This window comes from Periophthalmus magnuspinnatus, chromosome 10, assembly GCF_009829125.3.
Source record: "Periophthalmus magnuspinnatus isolate fPerMag1 chromosome 10, fPerMag1.2.pri, whole genome shotgun sequence".
In the NCBI taxonomy this organism is placed as follows: Eukaryota; Metazoa; Chordata; class Actinopteri; order Gobiiformes; family Gobiidae; genus Periophthalmus; species Periophthalmus magnuspinnatus.
In genome coordinates, this window is record NC_047135.1 from 15,602,608 (window position 1) to 15,626,034 (window position 23,427).

The 23,427-nt window shown below is 41.2% G+C and overlaps 1 protein-coding gene across 1 annotated transcript in view; it reads right to left on the reverse strand.

Annotated features, from left to right (window-relative positions):
- The window catches only part of pigg (phosphatidylinositol glycan anchor biosynthesis class G), a 130,038-nt gene that overhangs the window by 16,694 nt on the left and 89,917 nt on the right, over window positions 1-23,427 (reverse strand). The window contains exons 10-12 of the mRNA XM_055224874.1: window positions 22,058-22,287; window positions 14,315-14,506; window positions 1,523-1,829 (exon numbers count right to left, since the gene is read on the reverse strand). Coding sequence (XP_055080849.1) covers window positions 1,523-1,829; window positions 14,315-14,506; window positions 22,058-22,287 — 729 coding nt within the window. The remainder of the gene's footprint in view (window positions 1-1,522; window positions 1,830-14,314; window positions 14,507-22,057; window positions 22,288-23,427) is intronic.

A 23,427-nucleotide genomic window follows, 5' to 3' on the forward strand; every position in this document is an offset into this window, starting at 1 on the left:
CCTATAGAATGTTGCGATGCCATCTGAAACCCAGCGGTTAACTAGCTGCTAAACCAGGAACCACCAACATGGTGTCCACGGGCACCAGGTCGCCCCCAACATTATAACATGGTGGAAAGTAAAAAAAATAAAAAAATACAGATGTGCTTTGACAGCTATATAATTACAATCTGTGGGGAAGCTGGCCCGAAGTGGTCAAAGTAGAAGGCAGACTCATAAAAGTCCCATTAGACAAAATTTATTATCAGCATTGTGGTACCCCGTGAACAAAATAATGCATATTTACAAAAATTAACGGTGCTCAACAAAACTAAGTAACAGAACTTAAACAACTAAGGGAAAAAGCCACATGTACCCTGGCTACACTGATGTCTCTTGAATGTCTAATTAACCCTGCTTAAATACCCTCCTGCACAGGAAGCACCTCCCCCTGGTATACACCATATTTTCCACAGGTGCTGTGGATATAACATTAGCCCTATCTTACATTTAAAACCATCTCTCAGGGCCCAAGTCCCTTAACTAAAGTGTTTAACAAAATAACTATAAACACTTCGAACACAAACAAAATACAGAAGACACTGACACAAAGAAATAAACAAACTTAAACCAGTTCTCCCCTCCACATGGTCTGGCCTGCGACCACACCCAAGCCTATAAAAATGGCCGATATAGGGCACGCTCCTTCTTTGTCTGGACCATGTGGAGATGCAGGTAAGTGGATTGCAGTATTAAACTGAATTGACACATTTAACCAAATAAAATATGTTTAAACTAACAAGTGTGTGGTGACTTAACTAATTGAAAAACTAAACAAAACAAACCCGGGATAGTTCTATTTAGTTTTGTATTGGAAAATTATTGAAAATGAACATACATGTGAACAAAACAAATTATAGGGACAAAGGCCCACTTTGTCGCACAATCTATGACAGTTTCTCAAACTGTGGTACAACAAAACGGCGCTTGCTGTCGGCCCCTCCTATAGCTACTAGCGAGCAATCCAAAACAACTATGCAACGCTGCCGAATACTACGCGTATCACTGATTAAGAAAATAAAAGGGTAGAAGGCTGCATACGTCACAGTAGCGTGTACCAGTGGTAGTGAAAACAGGGGTAGATTGGAGCAATGACTTGAATACAGGAGAATAAAGATTACTTAAACAGGCATGGATCACTCTAAACACAACTTCAATGAGAAGGAAAGAACTATAACATGGTTAAAAGCTCTGAAAAGTACAATGTGCAGAATAGGTCTCTTTCAATGGTTTACATGGTCTCCGTCCCTGTGCCTTAGATATCCTCTATGTGCCTCACATACCCTCCCGTGATGTTAGATGCCCTCCTCCATATGTGTCAGATGGCCTCCCTTTGTGTCAGACGCAATCCCTGAGTGTCAGAGGCCCTGCCTTCCTGTGTGTCAGATGCCCTCCCTGTACCTCAAATTTCCTCAATCCCTGTACCTCAGATGCCCTCCCTGTACCCAAGATGCGCTCCCAGTGTGTCAGATGCAGTCCATACCTGGTAGTAGAATGCCGCTTGTCCAAACCAGTAGTGCATGATAGTGGTTTGTGCAGCGTCATATCCGAGCGGGCTCCACACGAACTGTGCCATGAGTGTTTGGATGAGCAGAGAGCCGCACAGCACGGGCAGGTTATGGGCTCTGAACAACAACGCCACCATCAGGACAAGCCCTGTGTACACCTCCCACAGGCCCCTAGATCGGAGCCGGGGAGCTGGACCAAACTGAGACCGCAGCAGGTCTTTAGTCCCAGAGAACAGGATGCCCAACACAAAGACGTACACGAACCGTGCCTCCACTGTGCCCCTGTGAGAGAGAGACTGGTTATAGATCAGGACTAGATCAGAACTAGATCAGGACTAGACAAGGCCTAGACAAGGCCTAGACAAGGACTGAAGCAGGACTAAACCAAGACGGAACCAGGACTAAGCTAGGACTTAACCAGGACTGGACCAGGATTTCACCAGAACTAAACCAGGTCTAAACCAGAGCTAAAACAGGATTGAAACAGGACTGAACCAGGACTAAACAAGGACAAGACCAGGACTGAACCAGAGATACACTCACCTGAAGGATTATTAGGAACACCATACTAATACAGTGTTTGACCCCCTTTCGCCTTCAGAACTGCCTTAATTCTACGTGGCATTGATTCAACAAGGTGCTGAAAGCATTCTTTAGAAATGTTGGCCCATATTGATAGGATAGCATCTTGCAGTTGAAGGAGATTTGTGGGATGCACATCCAGGGCACGAAGCTCCCGTTCCACCACATCCCAAAGACTCAACTCTATCGGGTTGAGATCTGGTGACTGTGGGGGCCATTGTAGTACAGTGAACTCATTGTCATGTTCAAGAAACTAATTTGAAATGATTCGAGCTTTATGACATGGTGCATTATCCTGCTGGAAGTAGCCATCAGAGGATGGGTACATGGTGGTCATGAAGGGATGGACATGGTCAGAAACAATGTTCAGGTAGTCCATGGCATTTAAACGATGCCCAATTGGCACTAAGAGACTAAGTGTGCCAAGAAAACATCCCCCACACCATTACACCACTACCACCAGCCTGCACAGTGATAACAAGGCATGATGGATCCATGTTCTCATTCTGTTTACGCCAAATTCTGACACTACCATTTGAATGTCTCAACAGAAATCGAGACTCATCAGACCAGGCAACATTTGTCCAGTCTTCAACTGTCCAATTTTGGTGAGCTTGTGCAAATTGTAGCCTCTTTTTCCCATTTGTAGTGGAGATGAGTGGTACCCGGTGGGGTCTTCTGCTGTTGTAGCCCATCCGCCTCAAGGTTGTGCGTGTTGTGGCTTCACAAATGCTTTGCTGCATTCCTCGGTTGTAACAAGTGGTTATTTCAGTCATCATTTCTCTTCTGTCAGCTTGAATCACTCGGCCCATTCTCCTCTGACCTCTAGCATCAACAAGGCATTTTTGCCCACAGGACTGCCGCATACTGGATGTTTTTCCCTTTTCACACCATTCTTTGTAAACCCTAGAAATGGTTGTGCGTGAAAATCCCAGTAACTGATCACATTGTGAAATACTCAGACTGGCCCGTCTGGCACCATCAACCATGCCACGCTCAAAATTGCTTAAATCACCTTTCTTTCCCATTCTGACATTCAGTTTGGAGTTCAGGAGATTGTCTTGACCAGGATCACGCAACTAAATGCATTGAAGCAATTGCCATGTGATTGGTTGATTAGATAATTGCATTAAGGAGAAATTGAACAGGTGTTCCTAATAATCCTTTAGATGAGTGTATATAAACCTGGACAAAAACAGAACTAAACCAGGACTAAACACAGACTGAACCAGGACTATATATGGTCTAAACCAGAATTTAACCAGGATTTGTCAGGATTCCAGTTTTTACTTGTGTTTTCTTGTGGTGTCCCCCTACCTCCCTTCTGTGTTTTTGTGCTTGGAGATGGGCGGAGAGTCTGGCGTCACCCTCACCTATGATTACCACCTACTACTAACCTGGAGCCCATCAGCAATCAAGCTTCAACCTCTGGACTACAAAGACTCTGCTCATTTCTCCACACACTGCCAGATTGTCAGTTTATTTTCCCATGACCCTGTTTTTCGGACCTACTGATCACCTCAGCCTCCGACCCAGCTTCCAACACCCAGCCTTTGCATTTTCTTTGAAATTTGAATACATTTTTTGAGTCCTGCATCAGCACCTTTGATCCAACACTCATTACAATCTTGCCACCGTGGATCAAGCAGACTGCTCTCCTTTTTAGCCCTGCTCATTCAGCCCTCGTTTCGCCACCTCAGCTCCCACCTGCTTTGCTTGTACCACTGGTGCCTGAGGACAGTACAGACTGGCCAAAACCCTTGGATCCTATTTCTGTGGGAGCCTTTTTTTCCCGACCTCGACCTTCCTTGCCTGCTTCTATTCCTGAGTCACTGATGGACATATCTCTCCGTCCGGGCTGGTCGTCTCCCTGTCTCTGTTGCAGCTCTGCTGGACAGTTTTCCGTCCAGGGAGCTTGTCTGTTGCTCCTTGTGTCTCCTGCCCCTATCCCATTTGTTGCAGCTCTGCTGGACACAGTTTTCCATCTAGGGAGCTTGTCTCCTGTTCCTTGCCTTGACCGTTGCAGCTCCGCTGGACAGTTTTCTGCCCAGGGACCTCCTTGTGTCTCCGCTCCTCACCCTGCTCCTCGCCCTGCTCCTCGCCCTGCTCCTCGCCCTGCTCCTCGCCCTGCTCCTCGCCCTGCTCCTCGCCCTGCTCCTCGTCCTGCTCCTCGCCCTGCCTCCGTGGCCCCCGGGGTCTTTTTTCAGGACTGTTTAACAAGGACCAAAAAAGGACCAAACCAGGACCACACTAGGACCAAACCAGGACCCGCCTGCAGAGGAGTAACAGTTTATTCATTGTGACTATAAAACACAGACTTTATAGAGTTATTTTTGGAATATAATTACAAGTTAATTGACATTGTTAATTGTTGTATAGTAATTGGACGATCCAATTTGGCTTTAACTGTTTAGAAAGAGTCAACAAGCAACTATATTTAACTTCACTTTTCCCACATTCACACAGAAGAGAACAGGGAAGTGTTTAGACCAATATAAGGGACCAAAATGTGAACCATGCAGTAAGAGAGCGGGGTCTATACACATTGTCACAGCACCCCTCGTAGAATTCTCCCCTAGCCTCTCCACAGCCCCTCCCTCCTTATCAGACTCAAATGTACCTCATTCACAGAGAGATTCACACACAGACTACTACATTCAGGGCATGTGACTCTGGTGTCTGGGTAAAAAAAAATCCAATAAACTCAAATTGTCAAATTGTGTTTTATTCATAATTCAACAGTGTGATAAAACAGCTAATTTTTCCTATTGATTACATTGTACTTTGTCATTAAATATCAAAAAGGTAAATGCACAAATGTTGAACCTGTTCATGTCTATTAGTGTCTAGATCCAAGAACTCACTGTATTACAACACAAATCTGTATTTGAAAAATATTCTGCACCAAAATTAAAGGTTATATTTGAGCAAATTGTGTCTTGTGTTGTCACATTGTATAAGCACCTCTTGAGGTAAAAATAAGTCCACTATGTACTGTCTGCATCTATAAACTGTGAAGCGCTTTATATTCTGATTATCAGGAAGGGCACTGTTAGTATGCTAATTGTTGTTAGCTTTACAGTTTGAATATTTTAAGGCAAAACTCTGGTCTCTGAGAGTTGTGAAAAGTGCTTATAATAATTAGAATACTTAAATGCATAAGGTAAGTGAGGAATAACTTTGGACCACTGCAAACTGTCATGTTTTTAAGTCTGTAATAATCAGGTACAGAGACTTTTATTTGGCCCATAGAACGATGTGATGTCATCTGAAACCCAACGACTGCACAGGTCCTTCATTACCAGTGTATGACATGTTTCTGTGGCCATGTCCAAATTCGCCAAACTGGCCTTAGAATCACCATTTGAAGTGTGCATCGAAGGGCAGTTACGTAATTTCCGGCGCGACAAGGGCTGTCCCATTTCAACCCACCCTACTGAATGCGGCCGACAAACCTGCCCTTCCCTTTCCACTGTTTCCATGGAGATCAGACGTAACCGAAGCGTGCATCCGTGCACACTTCACGCACTTCTATATCCCATCATGCACCGCGGCTACGCAAAAAAGAGAAGAAAATGGAGTCCATGGCGCAACACACATTCAAATGTTCGTACTGGTTTACCTCATCTACAACAGAGCGACATGAAACTGTTAAATCTGAATAAAGATCTGTACAGTTTGTTTGATGATTAAAAAGGAGTTACATGGAATGTGGAGTTATTGCTAGACAATAAGAAGACATTATTATCATTAAAAATTATTAATTATTATCAATTAAAAATTATTACTGCAATAAGAATAATGTAAGAATGCTTGTTTCTATTTTAAGTGTCAAAGACCAAGAGACTGAAACGTAAAGTCAGAAGGGTTTAATGAGTTCCACACAGGTAAAGTGAACAATGACGCAACGGACTTGCACAAAATCTTCATGAGTTCCGTACATTCCATAGGTCTGCACCCCCTCGTGGGCACGTGTCATTTACTTTCGTATTAGTAAAAGACACTAGCTTGATGTAGCGCTGCACTGCTAGAAAATACCTTATAATAATCAGATGAAAAGAACTGGCACGGCATAGAAGGGAAACAGTGCCCTCTACTGTTATTAAAGTGGTGTAGCCACTGGCCAAAATACCGAATCATTAAACTGCAATATCCCACTTTATGTACAACTAATCAGTGTTCTCTGGTTTATAGACTATGAATGTAAAAATGATATTGTTACCTCTGTCTCTGTTATTACGTTTTCACAAGGTATATTTTGTTAAAGTTATGAAGTAGCTACAATTGAGTAAAAAAATCACCTCGAACGTTATTTTTGCCTATTGATATTCAATCTAAACAGAAAGAAATGGCTGTGACGACGACATCTTGACTTTTCTTCTATTAAATAATAAATCATTAAAAATAACGTACGTAATGTACGTATCATACGTTCAAAGACAGCGGTGGAAGTGCGGTCCGTGGTGTAGGCCTGTCCCACTTCAGCAAGATGGCGGCTACACTGAGGAGGGCAGATTCTCGACCGGAACCTTCAAACTACACTTTGAAGAGTACTTCGAAGGGACCTTTCAAAGGGTGCATTTGGCGAATTGGGACACGGCCTGTGTTTGTACATTTGTGAGTCATGGCCGCGGCGGCCTCTTCTCCTTTATTTCTGACAGCATTATTCTGTCCATTCACCTTTCTATACTCACTCAGAGCGAGAGCGTCATTTAGTCATTAAATATTAAAATCTCTCACCGACGAGGAGAAAAATGCCGCAGGAGAAGAATCAGAAACCTCCACTCACTCTGCCATCATGCCATTAAGCAAGACACACAGCAATGTCAGGGTAGTACAGCTGAGAGGGCGGGAGAGAGGGAAGAGGAGGGTAGAGAGGGAGCGGAGGAAAGAGATCGGAGGAGAAAGAGAGAGAAGGACAAATAAGAACAGAGAGAGGGAGAGAAAAAGAAAGAAATGAGAGAAAGAGATGGAACAACAGGGGAAACAAAAGATGGAGAGGAGACAACCATAGTAAGAAGAGAGGTAGAGGGTCTGACAGGAGGAACTATAGAACAGAAAGACAAAGGAAGAGGAGAAAGGAAGAAATGCAGAGGAGAGGGAAAGAGACACAACAGGGAGTGAGGGAGATGAGCTGACATGAGAGAGAGAAGTCAGCTTACAAAAAATGTTTTATTTTATATTTTAGGGGAAATTGCACCAAGCAAATATAGTAAGCTGAACCCATCTCCAGATCTGAGCCAGGATCCTGCTCTGAAGTCATGCCATATATGGCCAAATGCCACTGCTACTTCCTGAGTTGCCTAAAGGGTTAAACTGTGTCTTGAGAACATGCCCTGAGAACTATTCCTATAACTGATTAGTTCTTATATATAATATTATATTTGACCAGACAATCATGGTTTGGTGCCACAACTAAAGCTAACAAAGCTAAAATGTGTATAAAAATTTGTATTATAAAAAGAACTGTCTCCAATTTGGGGCATTTCCTTTTGACACTTTTGGTTTGCCAGAAGTGGACCAGAAAAGACTTTTGAGAGAGGCCTGGAGAGTGTCAGATTTCTGCTGAGCTCTGTACATGCTTGCTAGACTTTAATTTCAGATGGGTAGAAACGTCTGTAGAAAGTTTGTATAACTGACTAGATACAAATCCCCTTCAGCTGCAAGTGATTTATTACATTTACTTAATAGTTTTATTATTTTATTAGAGCATTGGATAACAATTAGGCAACTCCTGGTTCAGCCCTGGTTCAGTCCTGAGTTAGTCCTGGTTAAATCCTGGTCCTGGTTTAGTCCTGGTTTGTTTGGGGTTTAGTATAATAACACTGGGTTACAAAAAAAACATTTTTGAAATTTGTCTGTGTTTTTTCAACTGAATTAGGACCATTTAGCACCGCTGAATCCAAAAATGATATCCATTTTTCTCAGTCAGGTCAGGTTTTTATGCTAATTTGATTTTGAAAAATCAGATCTTCTGACTAAATTGATTACAATTTTGTGACATTATCAGTTGATTTTCTTTAATATTTCTCATCCAAAAAATGTTTTAGGAGATAAAAAATAGTTTTCTAACAGAATGTATTAATTAAATGTTACGTTATGTTAATTGATAAAGGTAAGTACATGTAAATTGGAACGTTTCATTATCATTGTGCAAAATTCAGGACATGAACTTCTGTTTTTATGAACCCCTTGAATGCTCAGCAGCAGGGATGTCTCTCTTCAGAGTCCAACAGTAATCAGCAATCATGACTGCATCCCAGCGTCCCTGATACCTGGTCTCCATCTCTTTTATGTCCTGATGGAATCTCTCCACCTGCTCATCACTCAGTGATCCCAGATTCTCAGGAAACCTGAACATTTAGCTCCTTTTGGGAAAAAGGATGTGGAGCATCATCATTAAAACCACACTGGAGGAATCTTTGTCACTGATGTCAGGAACTTCTACAAAGACAGGTACTGGAATTTCATCACAGTGAGCGACAGGACGACGTCCTGATTCACGGTCAGGATACTTGAGGCTGCTTTGGTTCTTTCTGTTGATCCCAGTCACATCAATAGCCCAGAAGTAGCTATTGATGTCAGCTCCCTCCAAACCATGGGAATTCCAAACTTCAGACAACTCTTCTTGCCTTTAGTCCACTGACGCAGATACTCGGTGCATGACTTGCATGCCATGTGTGGCGCCCAAGCTTCATCTTGGTCACCAAGTTTAATACCAAAATAAGCATGGTAAGCATGCTTTATGAAACTTGTGACTTGATTCCTGTTAGGAACATTGGTGTATTCACCGCAGATGTAGCAGAATATGTTAGGCTTATTTTTGCAAGATCTTCTAGTCGAAGCCATTTCATTCATTTGTAATATAAAAAAAAAACAATTAGTCATAATTTGGCACATGCAAAATCTTCAGAATTTGTTTATAGCGAGAAATATAACAGAATTTTGCATCATATGACGTGAAAATACTCATACGTGTAAACAAAATCGTCCAAAAACAAATATGTAGCTTAGTTCAGACCGTTGACCCGATTGAGCAAAACCAATGTGATTTTTGGATTCAGCACATCAAAATTATCCTAAATCAGCTAAAAAATCTTAGACAATAAATTTAGTGTTGACCGGTGTAATACAAGGCTATTGCTGTTGTGATTGTGCTTGTGATTGTAAAAATACATTGAACTGAATAATAATCATATCTTTTTGATGTAAGTTAAGTTCTTTCAAAGCATTTGGCCTGGATGGAAGTGAAGAGTCTGGTCTTCCTCCAGGTGAATTTGGTTCTAAAAATCATTGCTCTCAGATCATATTAAAGGCATTTAGAACCATGAATATGAACTACAAGTACAAGTACAAGCTACTGCTACTAGTACTACTGCTACTGCTATAACTACTGCGACTGCTGCTACTGCTACAACTGTTATTACTGCTGCTACTGCTACTACTGGTACTGCTACCCCTGTGAACTATCTGACACACAGGGATATAGAAGTCTTTACATTACTTTGTGGCCTAAATAAACATTGAGGTGAATTGTTTTTCTAATTAAACTGTGATGAGACGAAAAGCTTTGTCAGATTCAGTTTCACTTTGAGTCTTTTGAACTAAACTTAAAACACCACATAATTTGAAATCACTGACGCACTAATCTAAAATAAGGAAATGTTCTGTAGAGGGGCTTTAACTCTGTTCTAATGTGATGATATGTTCTGCAGTGGGGCTTTAATCTTTTTCTAACGTGAGAAAATGTCCACCAGTGGGCCCTGGTTCACTCCAAATTCAGTCCTGATTTAGTCATGGTTTAGACCAAGTTTTGCTCTGGTCACATCTTCCTGTATCTCTGTCACAAAGCAAAGCCCAAGAGCACAACAGCAGCTTGAACCTAAATGGGGATTGTACCATCAACTCTTTTTGCGCTAATTATCAGATGTGACCGACTTTGAGTGAGTAATTGCAGTTTTCCGGTTTTAGAAAATTGTTGATAAAATGTAAAACAGATTTTTTAGTTGCTCCATTTGTGAATTAATGAGACAGTCTAATTTCCATTTCAACAAAAGAGTCCAGAAATGTTTGACAAGCTAATTACAAAGTGCTTTAGAAAAGCATAATTACTGAGATGAGGAGGCAGGCTAACAACTCTGCCACACTAACACAGGGAGGACATGCACTTTTCACTCCGACAGGGGCAGAAAGGTGCAAGACAGGTGTAATCGTCAGGTGCAAATCTTCATGAGTCGCTTGGATCTGTATCAACATTTATACTGCAGGATATCTTGATACACCAGCTCTCTCTCTTTATCTCTCACTGTAATCACCCGGATAACCACCTTAGCGGTTCAACAAGGAACAGAGCTAAGACAGTGTCCAGTGCAGACCCAAGTGCATTTATTGAACACCAAAAATATTTACCAAAAACAAGAAAAAGTTTAAAAGAATCAGCATTGCAGTACCTGCTATACATACAGCACCCTCTCATAGCCAACTGAGGTTTGCTCCTTTTATAGAGCACCTCCCTATTTGGCTGAGCCTACTCTGTATTACAGGTTGGTTTTCCCAAATCCCATTCTATTGTTAAAAATTAGCTCCAATCAAACAGTGTAATAATTTATTCAATTAAGTTGTTAGTTAAAATAGAGCTCTATGTTTACTTTACTTTATTTTAACAGTGAACACTACTTAGACACCCAAAAAGCTCATTTAGCCGAAACATCTAAGGCAGACAACATCGGTAAGTTAAAATTCACACAATTCAATTATAATCAATTAACCCACACAACATTTATCAATAAAACATTTTAAACTTTTGTGCATATTGTCCTTTCTTACTGCTAGCCTCAAAGATAGGCCCATGTAATGGACTAGCTACATTACATTTCCTCCCCCTACATTTCTTTTAAGGGTACAATATTTTTAGTCTTCATATATCCTGGAGAGAGAGTCAGCAACTACATTGGCCTTGCCAGGCATGTAGTGGACCGTGAAGTTGAATGGTTGTAGGGCCAGGTACCAGCCAGCAATTCTTGTATTTGTATTCTCATTTTATGGAGCCACTGGAGAGCACTATGATCAGTTTCTAGGCTGAAATGGCGTCCCAACAAGTAGTATCTCAGGGACTCGATCACCAACTTCATGGCCAAGCACTCCTTTTCAACAGTCGAATACCTGGTCTCTCTGTCCAGTAGCTTCCTGCTCAAAAAGACAACTGGCATTCTCTCTCCATCCACCTCCTGCAATAAAACTCCACCTAAGTCCACTCCAGACGCATCAGTTTGTAAAATGAATGGTTTGTTGAAGTCTGGAGTTTGTAGAATGATATGGTTGTTCAGGGCCTCCTTTAGGTCCCTGAAAGCGAGGTCACATTGGTCGGTCCATATTATCTTTCTCGGTGCTGATGCTTTGGTGAGGTCATTGAGCACAGCCGAACAATCTGCAAGGTGAGGAATGAATTTCCTGTACCAGCCAATGAGCCCTAAGAAGCTCTTCACTTTCTTCTTCGTGGCTGGAATGGGGAAAGAATGAATAGCCTCCATTTTTCCCACCTGGGGCCTGAGTTTGCCGTGTCCATTGACAAAGCCCAGGTACTCCACCTCTCTCCGAGCCAGACAGCATTTCTGAGAGTTGATAGTCAGGCCAGCGGACTTTATGCACTGGAGAACTTGTTTTAGGTGAGTCATGTGTTCTTCCCAGGTTTGGCTGTAGATTACAATGTCGTCCAAATATGCCACTGCAAATTCTGAAACATCTTTCAGAACATTGTCCATTAGTCTTTGAAAAGTCGAAATGAGTCCAAATGGCATAACTCTGAATTGGTACAGAATGCCCACTTTAATGATGTATGTTGCCTCCTCTAAACATCCTGGGCTGCCCTGTTTCACCCCTTCCACTTCTGTAACTTTTTGGAACCAGGGTTTTAGGGGTTACATCATCTTTTTGGAGTCTGGCTACATCTGGTGAGAGTTCAAACTCAATTTTGAGAGAAGGTTTGGTTGTTTTTCCTTTCTGTTTGCTAGCCGTACCTATAAACTTTTCCCGTCTTTTCTGTGCTTTTGATTTGACCGTTTTTTCCCTTACAGGTTTAAGGTCCTCCCCCCAAAATGGTAACTCTTTTAAGGATTATTTTACATGCTGGGCTCTTATAATAACCATGTTATCAGGCCTATGTGGTGCTGCTTTTTCAGATAAGTTTACAGATGGATTTGCAGGTTTGTCTTCAAGTAGATTAGTGTTTTCAGGTAAGTATCTGGGTATATTTAGGTTCTCAGGCGAGTTTTTTGACTTCTGCACCAAATCTAACAAAATTGGAACATCATTACCCAGAATCACATCAAAAGGCAAGTTTGGGACCAAAGCCACTGACATTAGAAAAGTTTGACCTCCAACTGTCAAATACACTTCTGCTATTGGATACTGGTGTTCATCCCCATGAACACAGCTAATGGTAGTCTTGTCCTTACTCCATTTTTCCCTTGACACCAAACTTGACAAAACCATAGACTGAAACCCACCCGTATCTAATAGTGCTGTAGTACTGTGGCCATTTATCAGCACTGGTGCGCTACGAGCTCTCTGGGTTGCAAAATGACTTTGCAGCACAGGTCTGGGCACTGCACAGTAAAGGGACAGCTTAGACTTACTGGCTAAAGGGCAGGAATACTGAGTGTGGCCTAGCCCATTACACAAGTAGCATCTGACTTCTTTGCTAGACCTATGGGAACTGTTACCAAGATTTGACTTTTGAACCTGGCTAGGTATATATTATATATACCAAAACCCCGTTTTCACCCCCATTGGACTTACTTTGGGCTTGGTCTCTGTGTCCATGTTCTCGGTCCTGACCTCTTTGGACCTGGAAGGAGCTCCGTCCATATGTGGTGTGGTTGAGTCCTTTCCTTGCTGCTAGGAAGACCTCTGCCAGCTCTGCTGCTTTTTCTGCCATCTTCGGGTCATGTTCACAGATCCACACTGCAAGCTCCGAGTGAACCATTCTCAGGAACTGCTCCAAAGTCTGCTCCAAAAGTCTCTGATATCTCCTTTATTGTAGATTTCTCAGGTTTGACCCATTTAGAGAACATGTCCTTCAGTCATATGCATATGTAGTTCATCTTGCAGGATCTCTATGGACCGGAATCTTTGGTGGTAAGTCTCTGAAGTTATTTCATATTTTGTCAATATTGCTGCTTTAACCTTTTCATAATCTTCAGCCTCAGAAAAGTCCATCTGAACATACGCACTACGAGCTTTCCTGTGAGAAAATGCACAAGGCGGAGTGCCCACTCATCTCTTCGCCATCTGCAGACTTGAGCCATTCTCTCAAAAGTCATAAGAAAATGTTCAATATCGTCCTCAGGTGAGAGTGGTAACAGCTTTGGCTCTCTGTGGATTACCATCTCTCTGAAAAATCTGTTGTGTTCGCATTGGCTTTCATCTTCACTGTTTTCATTCTGACCTGTAGGGGGAGAAATTTCTTGCTCTTGATCTTGTCTTTGGATGATGCGAGCTGCATTGTTTTGTATCATGCTTTTGTATATTTATGAAGTCATGTGTGAGCATGGTTGACATAAGCTTGTGGGCGGAGCCTTGTACAGGACTGTACTGCAAACTGCAAGGAGGGTTCCAATAGGGCCCAGGAGAGCTCCCTAGATTACTCAAACATGCATGGATGACACCTAAAACCTCTTCAGGCATGTTTTTGATGAGGGACATCCTAGAACTCTCAAAAAGTACATTTTGCTTAATACGCCTTAAAGCTGTTAAAAAACTCTCATTCTCATTTTTAAATATCTCTCATAACTGGATTTAGGAGCATGTTTCACAACTTTCAAGGACAAATGTCAACCAAGGACAAACCCAGGACAAATCCAGGACAAACCCAGAACAAGGCCAGTCACAATTACTATATTGACTTATCACTCAATATATGAAAGCTATGACATTATTGTTTATACATTTTCTTTACAATAGTGTATTTTTTTTATTTATTTATTTTTTTGTTATTTTTGATGTAGAGTTGTAATGAGTTGAATAAATAACTTACCCAGGACTAACCTACGACTAACCCAGGACTAAACCAGGACTAAACCAGGACTAAACCAGGACTAAACCAGGACTAAACCAGGACTAAACCAGGACTAAACCAGGACTAAACCAGGACTAACCCTAGTCTAACCCAAGTCTTTGGTACTCACTTGTCAGCATGGCGCACCGTCTGTTGCCATGGAAACTTGACATTGCCAATGGCGGCTCTGTAGCTGTAGACTCCGATTAGACCCAAACCCAGAGCCACTTTAGACACGAGTGAACATCGCCTCTGAACCAGGAAGTAGATCAGGAGCAGGCAGAGTGCTGCCACCACAGACAGCACCCCCTTGTGCTCAGAGCTGAAACACAGACATGACAGGGTTAATAGAGCACAGGCAGTGCCCCCTTGTACTCAGAGCTGGAACATACACAACAGGGTTAAAAAAGAGCACAGAAAGCGACCCTTTGTGATCAGAACTGAAATACACACACATAGGATTGTTGAACAGGTCCTTTCTCCAGACCAGTGGCTCTTTCACACCAAGTACAACTTAAGATCATATCTGGCTTTCCAAGTACCACTAGACCTGAACGGGGACAATATAGCAGGTCTAAATTAGCGCTAAACCATTTCCAAACTTAGCAACCTCTGGGAATGAAGGCACCTTATTGATCCGTTCTTAATGTTCATTTCTTGATTTAGGCCTGACAGCAGCAGTTACAGAGAAAGTGGTGATGTTTTTTCAATAGAAGTGAAGTGGAGTCTATGTTTTTCAAAGTATTTTTAAACTATAGAAATATATAATTTAATAAATACAAGATATACAAGTCTAATGCCATACTGTGAAGCATTCTTGTCAAAGCAATAACATCTCCATTGAAACAAGCAGGCGATGAACTCTCTACTTGAAAAGTTATGCAGTGCACCTTTAAATACCTGTTCCAATGTATATAGCTGCAGTGCAGTCCTGTCATCATTATTCTGTTACCATGGTGATGGACTCCAGTCTGCCTGACCTCTGAACCCTGTGCTGCCCTGTACTGCCCCCTGCTGTCTGGGGACTTGAGCGGTATGAATCTGCTCGTGAACTCTGACCCTCTCTCAGCCGGAAATTAGTCGGTATTCTGTCTCATTCTCTGTTTTTTCATCAGAAATCTCCAAAAGTCATATCCACAAATGTTTCTTCCCCTAATCATTTCTATCAGTGACAAAGTCCATTGACCTGCCCCCATTTCAGTCTAACACAGGAGCATGGGAGGGTATCTGACACACAAAGATACAGGAGGATGGGAGCGCATATGACATACAGGAATATAGGAGGACGGGAGGCAGGGCTGGGCAATATAGGAAATTTAATATATATATATTTTCCCCATCGATCTTGATTTTCAATTCTTCCATCTCACTGAAAACTTAGACAGGTGAACTTCTGCTATAGATCAGGGTGTCAGGATCACTACAGTTTTACAGTATTTCGTGTTGATAGAACAAATTTATTTATCTTTATTTATACAGGGGGACCCAATGAGAGCACTTGGGCTCTCTTTTTCATTGGTGCCCTGTTTAAAATACAACACAAACCGAAAAAACAATCAAAACAAATAAGTCCATATAAAACATCAATAACAAGTGCAGGTGTGTGTATAAAAGTTTGTTATCAGATTATTCAATTGCAATTGTGTCACCAACGTGTCCAGTTTTGCTTTTCCTTGGAGCATATTCTATTTTTGTGAAGCAAAACAGCTAAAAGCCCTCTTTCCCATCTCAGTTCTGGTGTGGCTCATCCTTAGCCTTATACAGTCATGTGATCTGGTGTTAAATGTTCCAGTATCAATATTTAACAAACAGGTGAGGTATTCTGGCAGTTTTTGAAGTAATCCCTTATAGATAAACTTAACGCAGTGCTGTTCTCTTCTAACAGACAGTGATGGCCAATCCACTTTGTTTCTGTAATAAAATGATCATTTAGATTTTAAACTGTTACATAATTCTGAGATATGTTTTGAAATGTTGTTAAAGGATAAGTTTTCATCAAGCCAAAATCCAAGATATTTATAAGTGTCGACTCTTTCAATGAATGTACCATTTAGCGTGTAAAGATTTGTAGCTTGCATGTTACTGAAATGTTTTTTAGAAAAAAATCATATACTTAGTTTTACTTGCATTCAAAAACAGCTTAAGATTTATGAGGGAGTTTTGGATTTCATTAAAATCTTGCTGCAGTTTTAAAAGTGCCTGATCAGCAGAAGGAGCACTTGTATACAAAACAGCATCATCTGCATATGTGGCTTTCTTTTAAATTGTGACCAATAAAATTAATAAAAATAGTAAAAAGTAGGGGGCCCAAAATCAAGCCTTGGGACACTCCTTTACTTAAAGTTAAAAAAATCTGATTTAAAACTATCGGCTACTACTGCCTGGGTTCTGTTTGAAAGATAATTTTGGAACCAGTTACATGTAGCATTGTCAAATCCAATCTGCTTCAGACGGTTCAGGATGACTCCATGATCCACTGAATCAAAAGCTTTAGTTAAATCAATTAACAGAGTTACACAATCTTGTTTATCATCAAGGGCTGAGAAAATGTCATTTAAAACTTTTGTGGTTGCTGTGACAGTACTATGCCCTTTTCTGAAACCCGACTGATAAGACTTCAAAATGGAGCAATTATTTAAATATCCTGTAACTTGATTTGAAACTAACTTTTCTAAAACTTTTGCAAGACAAGGTAATTTAGATATTGGCCGGAAATTATTTACATTTTTAGTTGTCCCACCTTTATGTAAAGGCAAAACGTGCTGTTATCCATAATTCCAGTATAATTGCCATTTGAATTGACAAATTAAAAATATGTAAAAGTGGTTGAATTAAATATGGGGCAGCTAATAAAAGAAGTTTTGGATCAAGATCATCAGCTCCCGTGGACTTCTTTGGGTCTATGGAGCAGAGAGCATTTAAGACTTCCATGTAACTGAAAGGTCTTAAAGAAAAAATGTGATTATCTGTCCGAGGTTCAGATTCAACATAATCAACATCAGAAAGACCATCATTGTTCAATCAATCAATCAATCAATCAAACTTTATTTCTATAGCACCTTCCAACAACCAAAACTGCCCAAAGTGCTGTACAACATTAAAAACACGATTAAAAACAATAAACATCATACAAATCAACAGAGCATATTACACCATTAAAATAAATAAAGTGTCACAGGGCCACTAAGTGCTAAACGCCATTCTAAATAAATAAGTTTTAAGTTTGGCTTTAAACAAGAGGCAGGTCAGAGATGGAACGCAACTCTATGGGCAACGAGTTCCAGAGTTTTGGACTGGCCACTGCAAAAGAACGATCGCCCCACTGTTTGCACTGGGACCGGGGGACCTCCAGCAGATGTTGCCCAGCAGATCATAGAGCTCTGCTGGGTTGGTGAGGAGTCAAAATGTCACACAGATAAGAAGGTGCAAGGCCATTTAGTGTATTAAAAACAAACATCACAATTTTAAAATGAATTCTGAACTGGACAGGGAGCAGTGCAAAGAGTACAGGACAGGGGTGATGTGGTCATGTTTGCGACTGTTAGTGAGCAGGCAAGCTGCAGCATTTTGCACGAGCTGCAGGAGGTGAAGATCAACATATCACATGAAGAGATAAAATGTCTATTGAAAGCATCACATATTTCCTCTTTAGAATTTATAATACCAGAATCTAATAAAATATCAGTTGGTAAGGTATAATTATTAGGTTCAGAGAGGGAACTTTGTCGGATTTCCGTGGCTCTCTATCAATGCAGACATGAAGTAGGATGTTTTTGCCTTTCTAACTGCTGATAGACATTTATTTCTCTTCTGACAAAAGCATGCCCAATCCAACTCAGACCTAGTTGTGTGAGCGGTTTTCCAGGCAGCATTTCTTTCTCTAATTAATTGTGCAGTTTCTGAATTGAACAAGGGATTATTACAATTTTTCATTCTAATTTTTCTTTTAGGTGCATGCCGGTATACAATTTCATTAAATGTATCAATAAAAAAGTTCAAGGCCATATCAGGGTCAAGGAATGCTGATGTTAACCCGATCTCACTGTAATATAGGTCAGAGATGAAGGCCTGCTCATTGAAATGTTTATATGATCTTCTGACCTTTACACATGGATATGTCTTTTTCATTTTTGTATTTCGGATACATCCAATTGGACAATGGTCACTAAAATCAAATGGAAAAACACCATTTGCCTCATCAGGTCTAGTTGGATTAGAAATTAATTGTGTAAGATTTAGGCCATTGCATAGGTCTTTCAAAGTTTCGGACTCTTTCTCCAGCCAGTTAATATTTATATCACCCATTATCAGGGCCTCATATTTTCCAGTTTAGAAAGCATCATGAAACAGATCATTAAGAGCATTTATAGGGGTTGAAGGGGCACGATAAATACCAGCAATAGCCAATTTTTTTATCAGGATCATTTGCGTAACTAACAGACAGACAGATACTCAAAACATTTAGGCTTTGTACAGGAGAATAGTAGATCCACAGACAAGTGATCTTTTACATAAATGGCAATGCCACCTCCTTTAGATTGCCTGTCACAGCGAAAAACTTTATAGTGTTCAATATTGATTTCCTTATCACTTATTTTATTTGATAACCAGGTTTCAGAAAATATAAATACATCTGGATCTGTTTGATCTGCCTAGACTTTAATGTAATCTAATTTACATATAATACTACGCACATTCATGTGTATAATTCCCAGTCCCTTCCTTGTTTTGAAGTTTTGCATATCAAATATGCCTATCTTATTAGGGATAATAGCTTTATTTGTGTTTGATTGAGATTGATTTGACGCCTGAGAATTAGGTTTGTTATTATTAGTAATATTGATGTCAACCAAGTTACACGACCTAGGATAATTTCTTTCATTTCTACAAGATATTCTCTGTGAAATATGCACATTGATGTGTTTTAATGTGGAATCTAAACCGGGGGGCGTTGGTTTTGTCAAAGAGTCACCTGAGACGCTCTTTACCCTATGCGTAAGTAGTCTGTAGGTCTGATAGGTGCAGACTCCAGTGTTAGTTTGATATTGTCACTCAGCAGTTTTTTCCCAGTTCTATTTAAATGAATTCCATCGCGGGCAAAGAGATTATTCCTCTTCCAAAATCCACAAAAATTATCCACAAAAGGAATTCCAAGAGCACTGCAATAACCCTTCAGCCAGACGTGAAGTTGGAGGATCCGACTAAACTTCATGTCACTGAAACTAGGAGATGGAATTGGACCTGATATTACGCATTGTTTTCCCGACTTCAGCACCGTGTCTATAAGCGATTTGAAATCATTTTCCAACACCTCAGACTGTTGTAATTTAATGTCATTTGAGCCAATGTGCACTATCACTGTGGATGTGTCCGCACGACTGGACAGTGTGTCTGTGAGTAGGGTGTTTATATGTGATACCTGAGCTCCAGGGTGGCACTCGGTTTCAGCCCGTGGGATGGCAACATCACGCACCATAGACGAACCGATGAGGAGCCGTGGGCAGGTCTTATCCTATGAAGGACGCCGCTCCCTTACCAGCCGAGCCCGAGCTGATTGATGATTTTGTCTTAATGCTGTGGGAGCCGCTGTGACGTCCCGTGAGGATCTAAGAGTAGCTGGCAGCACTTGACTGTGACTTGATAAACATGGAAACTCATCCAGGTCAAGAATATTAAATCTGTTTGATAGCTCCAATGGCTGCTTCTGGTTTGTATTTGCATACAGAACTGAGCACTTTTGTTTACTATTCTTAACAAGAGACCAGCTGTGTGAGGAAGTAGAAGAAGTTGGACCTTTTAGCTCAGCTGCACCAAGACAGCCGCAGATGTCATGCTGAACACTGGCAAAGGTTGGTTGCCTGCATCCCGCACCAGCAGGAGCGGAGTTTACACTGTGGACAGCTACGGTCTAGTTCATTCATGGGGACAGAGATGGACTTGTATTTTCCCACTGTCACCACCGAGTCAAGGAGTTGGTCACGAGAATAACTCTCTGTTTGAGTCAGTAAGGAGATTCGGTTCTCTAACTCTGTCATCCTCGCTTCCAAATGTAGACAGCAGTCACAATGCGTCAAGCCGGCAAGTGACGACATACTGTAAAGGAAGTTAAAACTCAAGCAGTAAAAAGATCAGATGTAAAAATCCATAACCATTTCACGGATGTGATCAGATCCGTATTAAAAAACGTTTTCAAAACTTACACACAAGGGCTCCAAAAAGGAGCCCACTGCGTTGAGATGACTTGAAACAGAATGACAGCGGATCGACACGCTCCACCCTCGCCAGCAGGTAAGTGTTGCGGGTTAAAAAACGTCTGGGTATCCAGCGGTAAGAATATTAATCCAGATAAAAAAAACTGAGTTAAGAACGGGATTGTCGGATTTGAAAGTGTCTTTAAAATCAAGATAATAAACTTTGTCGGGAGCTTGATCTCCCTGGCAGCAAAAGACGCCAACGCATTCCAGAGAAATCCACATTTAAAATTTGGAATGAGTTTGTACAATATATTAAGCCTAAAAGCATACGCTCATTACCGCTATTGGTAGAAACACATGCACGCGTACACACTGCCAGGAGAAACGCATGCATCCATGAGTCTGTGAGCTAAATTAGGTCTTAAGTTTCACTCATATATGGTGAGAAAATAAACGTTTACCTTCCATAACTTGGATTATAATGATGAGAAGTACAAGAGGAGAGAAAGAGAGGAGAAAAGGTGAAGAGCTGAGGCTAGATCAGAGAGAGGAAGGGCGAGCGAGAGCAGGCGAAACTGCACACATACTCAGAGGGGAAGGAGGCACAGATTTTTTTTTTGTCAGATTGTGAATATTTAAGTAAAAACTTAAATAAAAAAAGACACATGAGGAAACACAAAGAGGCATGCCGTAACGCTGATTCAGTGCTTTCAAATAAACGAGAGTGTTCACTCCTCTTCAGTATCATACACTCTTACTGCCACAGGACTGACACACAGGGATGCAAGAGGAGGATTGCAGGGCATCTGACAAACAGGGATACAGGCGGGTGAACCAGGACTGAACCAAGGTTAAACCAGAACTAAACTACTTCTAAACCATGTCTAAACCAGGTCTAAACTAGGTCTTTTGTACATCTTGTTTCTTCCAGAGTTCAGTTCTGGACCTAAACTTTCCATGTTATCTGAGCTGGAGAATCCTCAGACACAGCACTGTTTAAAACTGTAAAAAGCAGGCGGCCATTTTGTGGCGATAGTGGAGCCTCAGAGGACCAGAAAGCTGCAGCAGCAGAATCTCCTCAATAAATCTGAGAGACAGGATTTAAGTGAAAGGCCAGATTACACTGCAGACCTCCAGCAGGGAACTGGCCCTATCTCACAATCACACAGTCCAGGGGTGAATCTATAACAAGGCAGTATTTTATTTTCATGCAAAAATGAAAATTTCCATGCAAATACAAAAATATTACAAAACAGGATTGAGCCAAGACTAATCCAGGAAATAAATCAGGTCTTTACCCAGGACTAAAACAAAGCTACACCTGAACCTGAACTTGGACTAAACCAAGGGGGGGATTGGGTGGCGGGAAGTATAAGGAGAGAGGAAAAGAGACGAGAAGAGAGAAGGTTAAGAAGGGACCTGGGTCTAAACCCAGGTCTAAAACAAGGTCTAAACCCAGATATAAACCTAAGTCTAAATGTAAGCCTAAAAGAGGTTTAAATCCAGATTCAAACCCAGGTCCAAACCCAGGTCTAAAGCAGGTCTAACCCAGATTTAAACTAGGTCTAACGCCGATCTAAACCCAGACCTAAACCAGGTCTAACTCCAGTCTTAACCCCAGTCTTAACCCTAGTTTTAAACCCAGTCTTAACCCCGGTTCACCTGGGGCCTGCACTCACCTGTTGAACCAGTGTCCCAGGTCGGGCAGATGAGCCCACTGAACTCCGGTTTGGTTTAGCGCTCGGAGCAGTCGACAGCAGAGCAGAGTGAAGGCGGGCGTGGCTAAAGCTAGCCACCTCTGAGCACCGGCATCACGTCTGGACCCGGACTTCTGCGAGGGGCCGAACCAAGCCTTGATCTCAGCTGGGTCTACAGAGTTCAGGGGGTCTAGAGGGTCTTCATGGAGGGGCTGTATATAGAAAGAAGACTACATTTCAGATGCACAGCTAAAAAGAACTCTTTTGAGCCTGGATTTAAACATTGTCAAACTATGCTAAACTATGCTATGCTATGCTATGCTATGCTATGCTATGCTATGTCCTGCCTCAACGAGTGTTTATGAACTACCGGTAGTTCCACAGATAGCGAACAACAACTCCAATAATTCCCAGGAAGCCTCTTGCTGTACTAGACCAGTGGTTCTTAACCTTGTTGGAGGTACTGAACCCCACCAGTTTCATATGCACATTCACCGAACCCTTCTTTATTGAAAAATAAAATATGATTTTTTTCAAATTCAAGACATATGTATGTTTTACTCGTGCACAAAATGAATCGTGCATTAACATCACTGTGTTCAAAGAATAAAACCAATTCAATGCATGAACTCACAACAAATTACATACATACCTTTTAACAAAGACAACACTTTTTTTTAATACTACCACACTGAAATCATTTAAAAATGTTTTTATTGTATTCCAATAATTAACTTATTGTATTTATGCTATTTATTATTTTTAACATTTTAACACACACCCAGCACCTAATTTCCATCAGGCTAGAATAATAATGAATATTTACTGCAAATCAGTGTGACTTCTGCTGTTGCCTTTGAGACCAGTTCAGAAATGCATGGCTTCACCTTGGCCACTTTCATGACATTTTCATAGCAAAGTCTGTTCCTTTTCTTCGTTTTTATGTTGTTTTATGTTTTTATGCTGTTCAAACGGCTCATTTAAGTCAGGCGGGTACTTCAATAGGCACATCAAAGGGTGCATTTGTTGAATATTGGGACACGGCCAGTGACTGGAGACGCTCGCAGTCCGCGAATCATATGAGTTGGGTGTGTTGACCTCCGCCGAACCCCTGAGACTGACTCACTGAACCCCTAGGGTTTGATCGAACCCAGGTTAAGAACCACTGTACTAGACATTTAATGGAGTGGATTTTGTAAAACTGCAACACACAAGAAAATACATGGACATAACAATGATGCTTACACATTTCTACAAACAAAACCATGCAGAGCTACACAAAACATATAGCAGCTTATTAAAATGCAGCAGTGCACAACACCAGCCCAAAAGTAACTATAACTAGCAAAAAC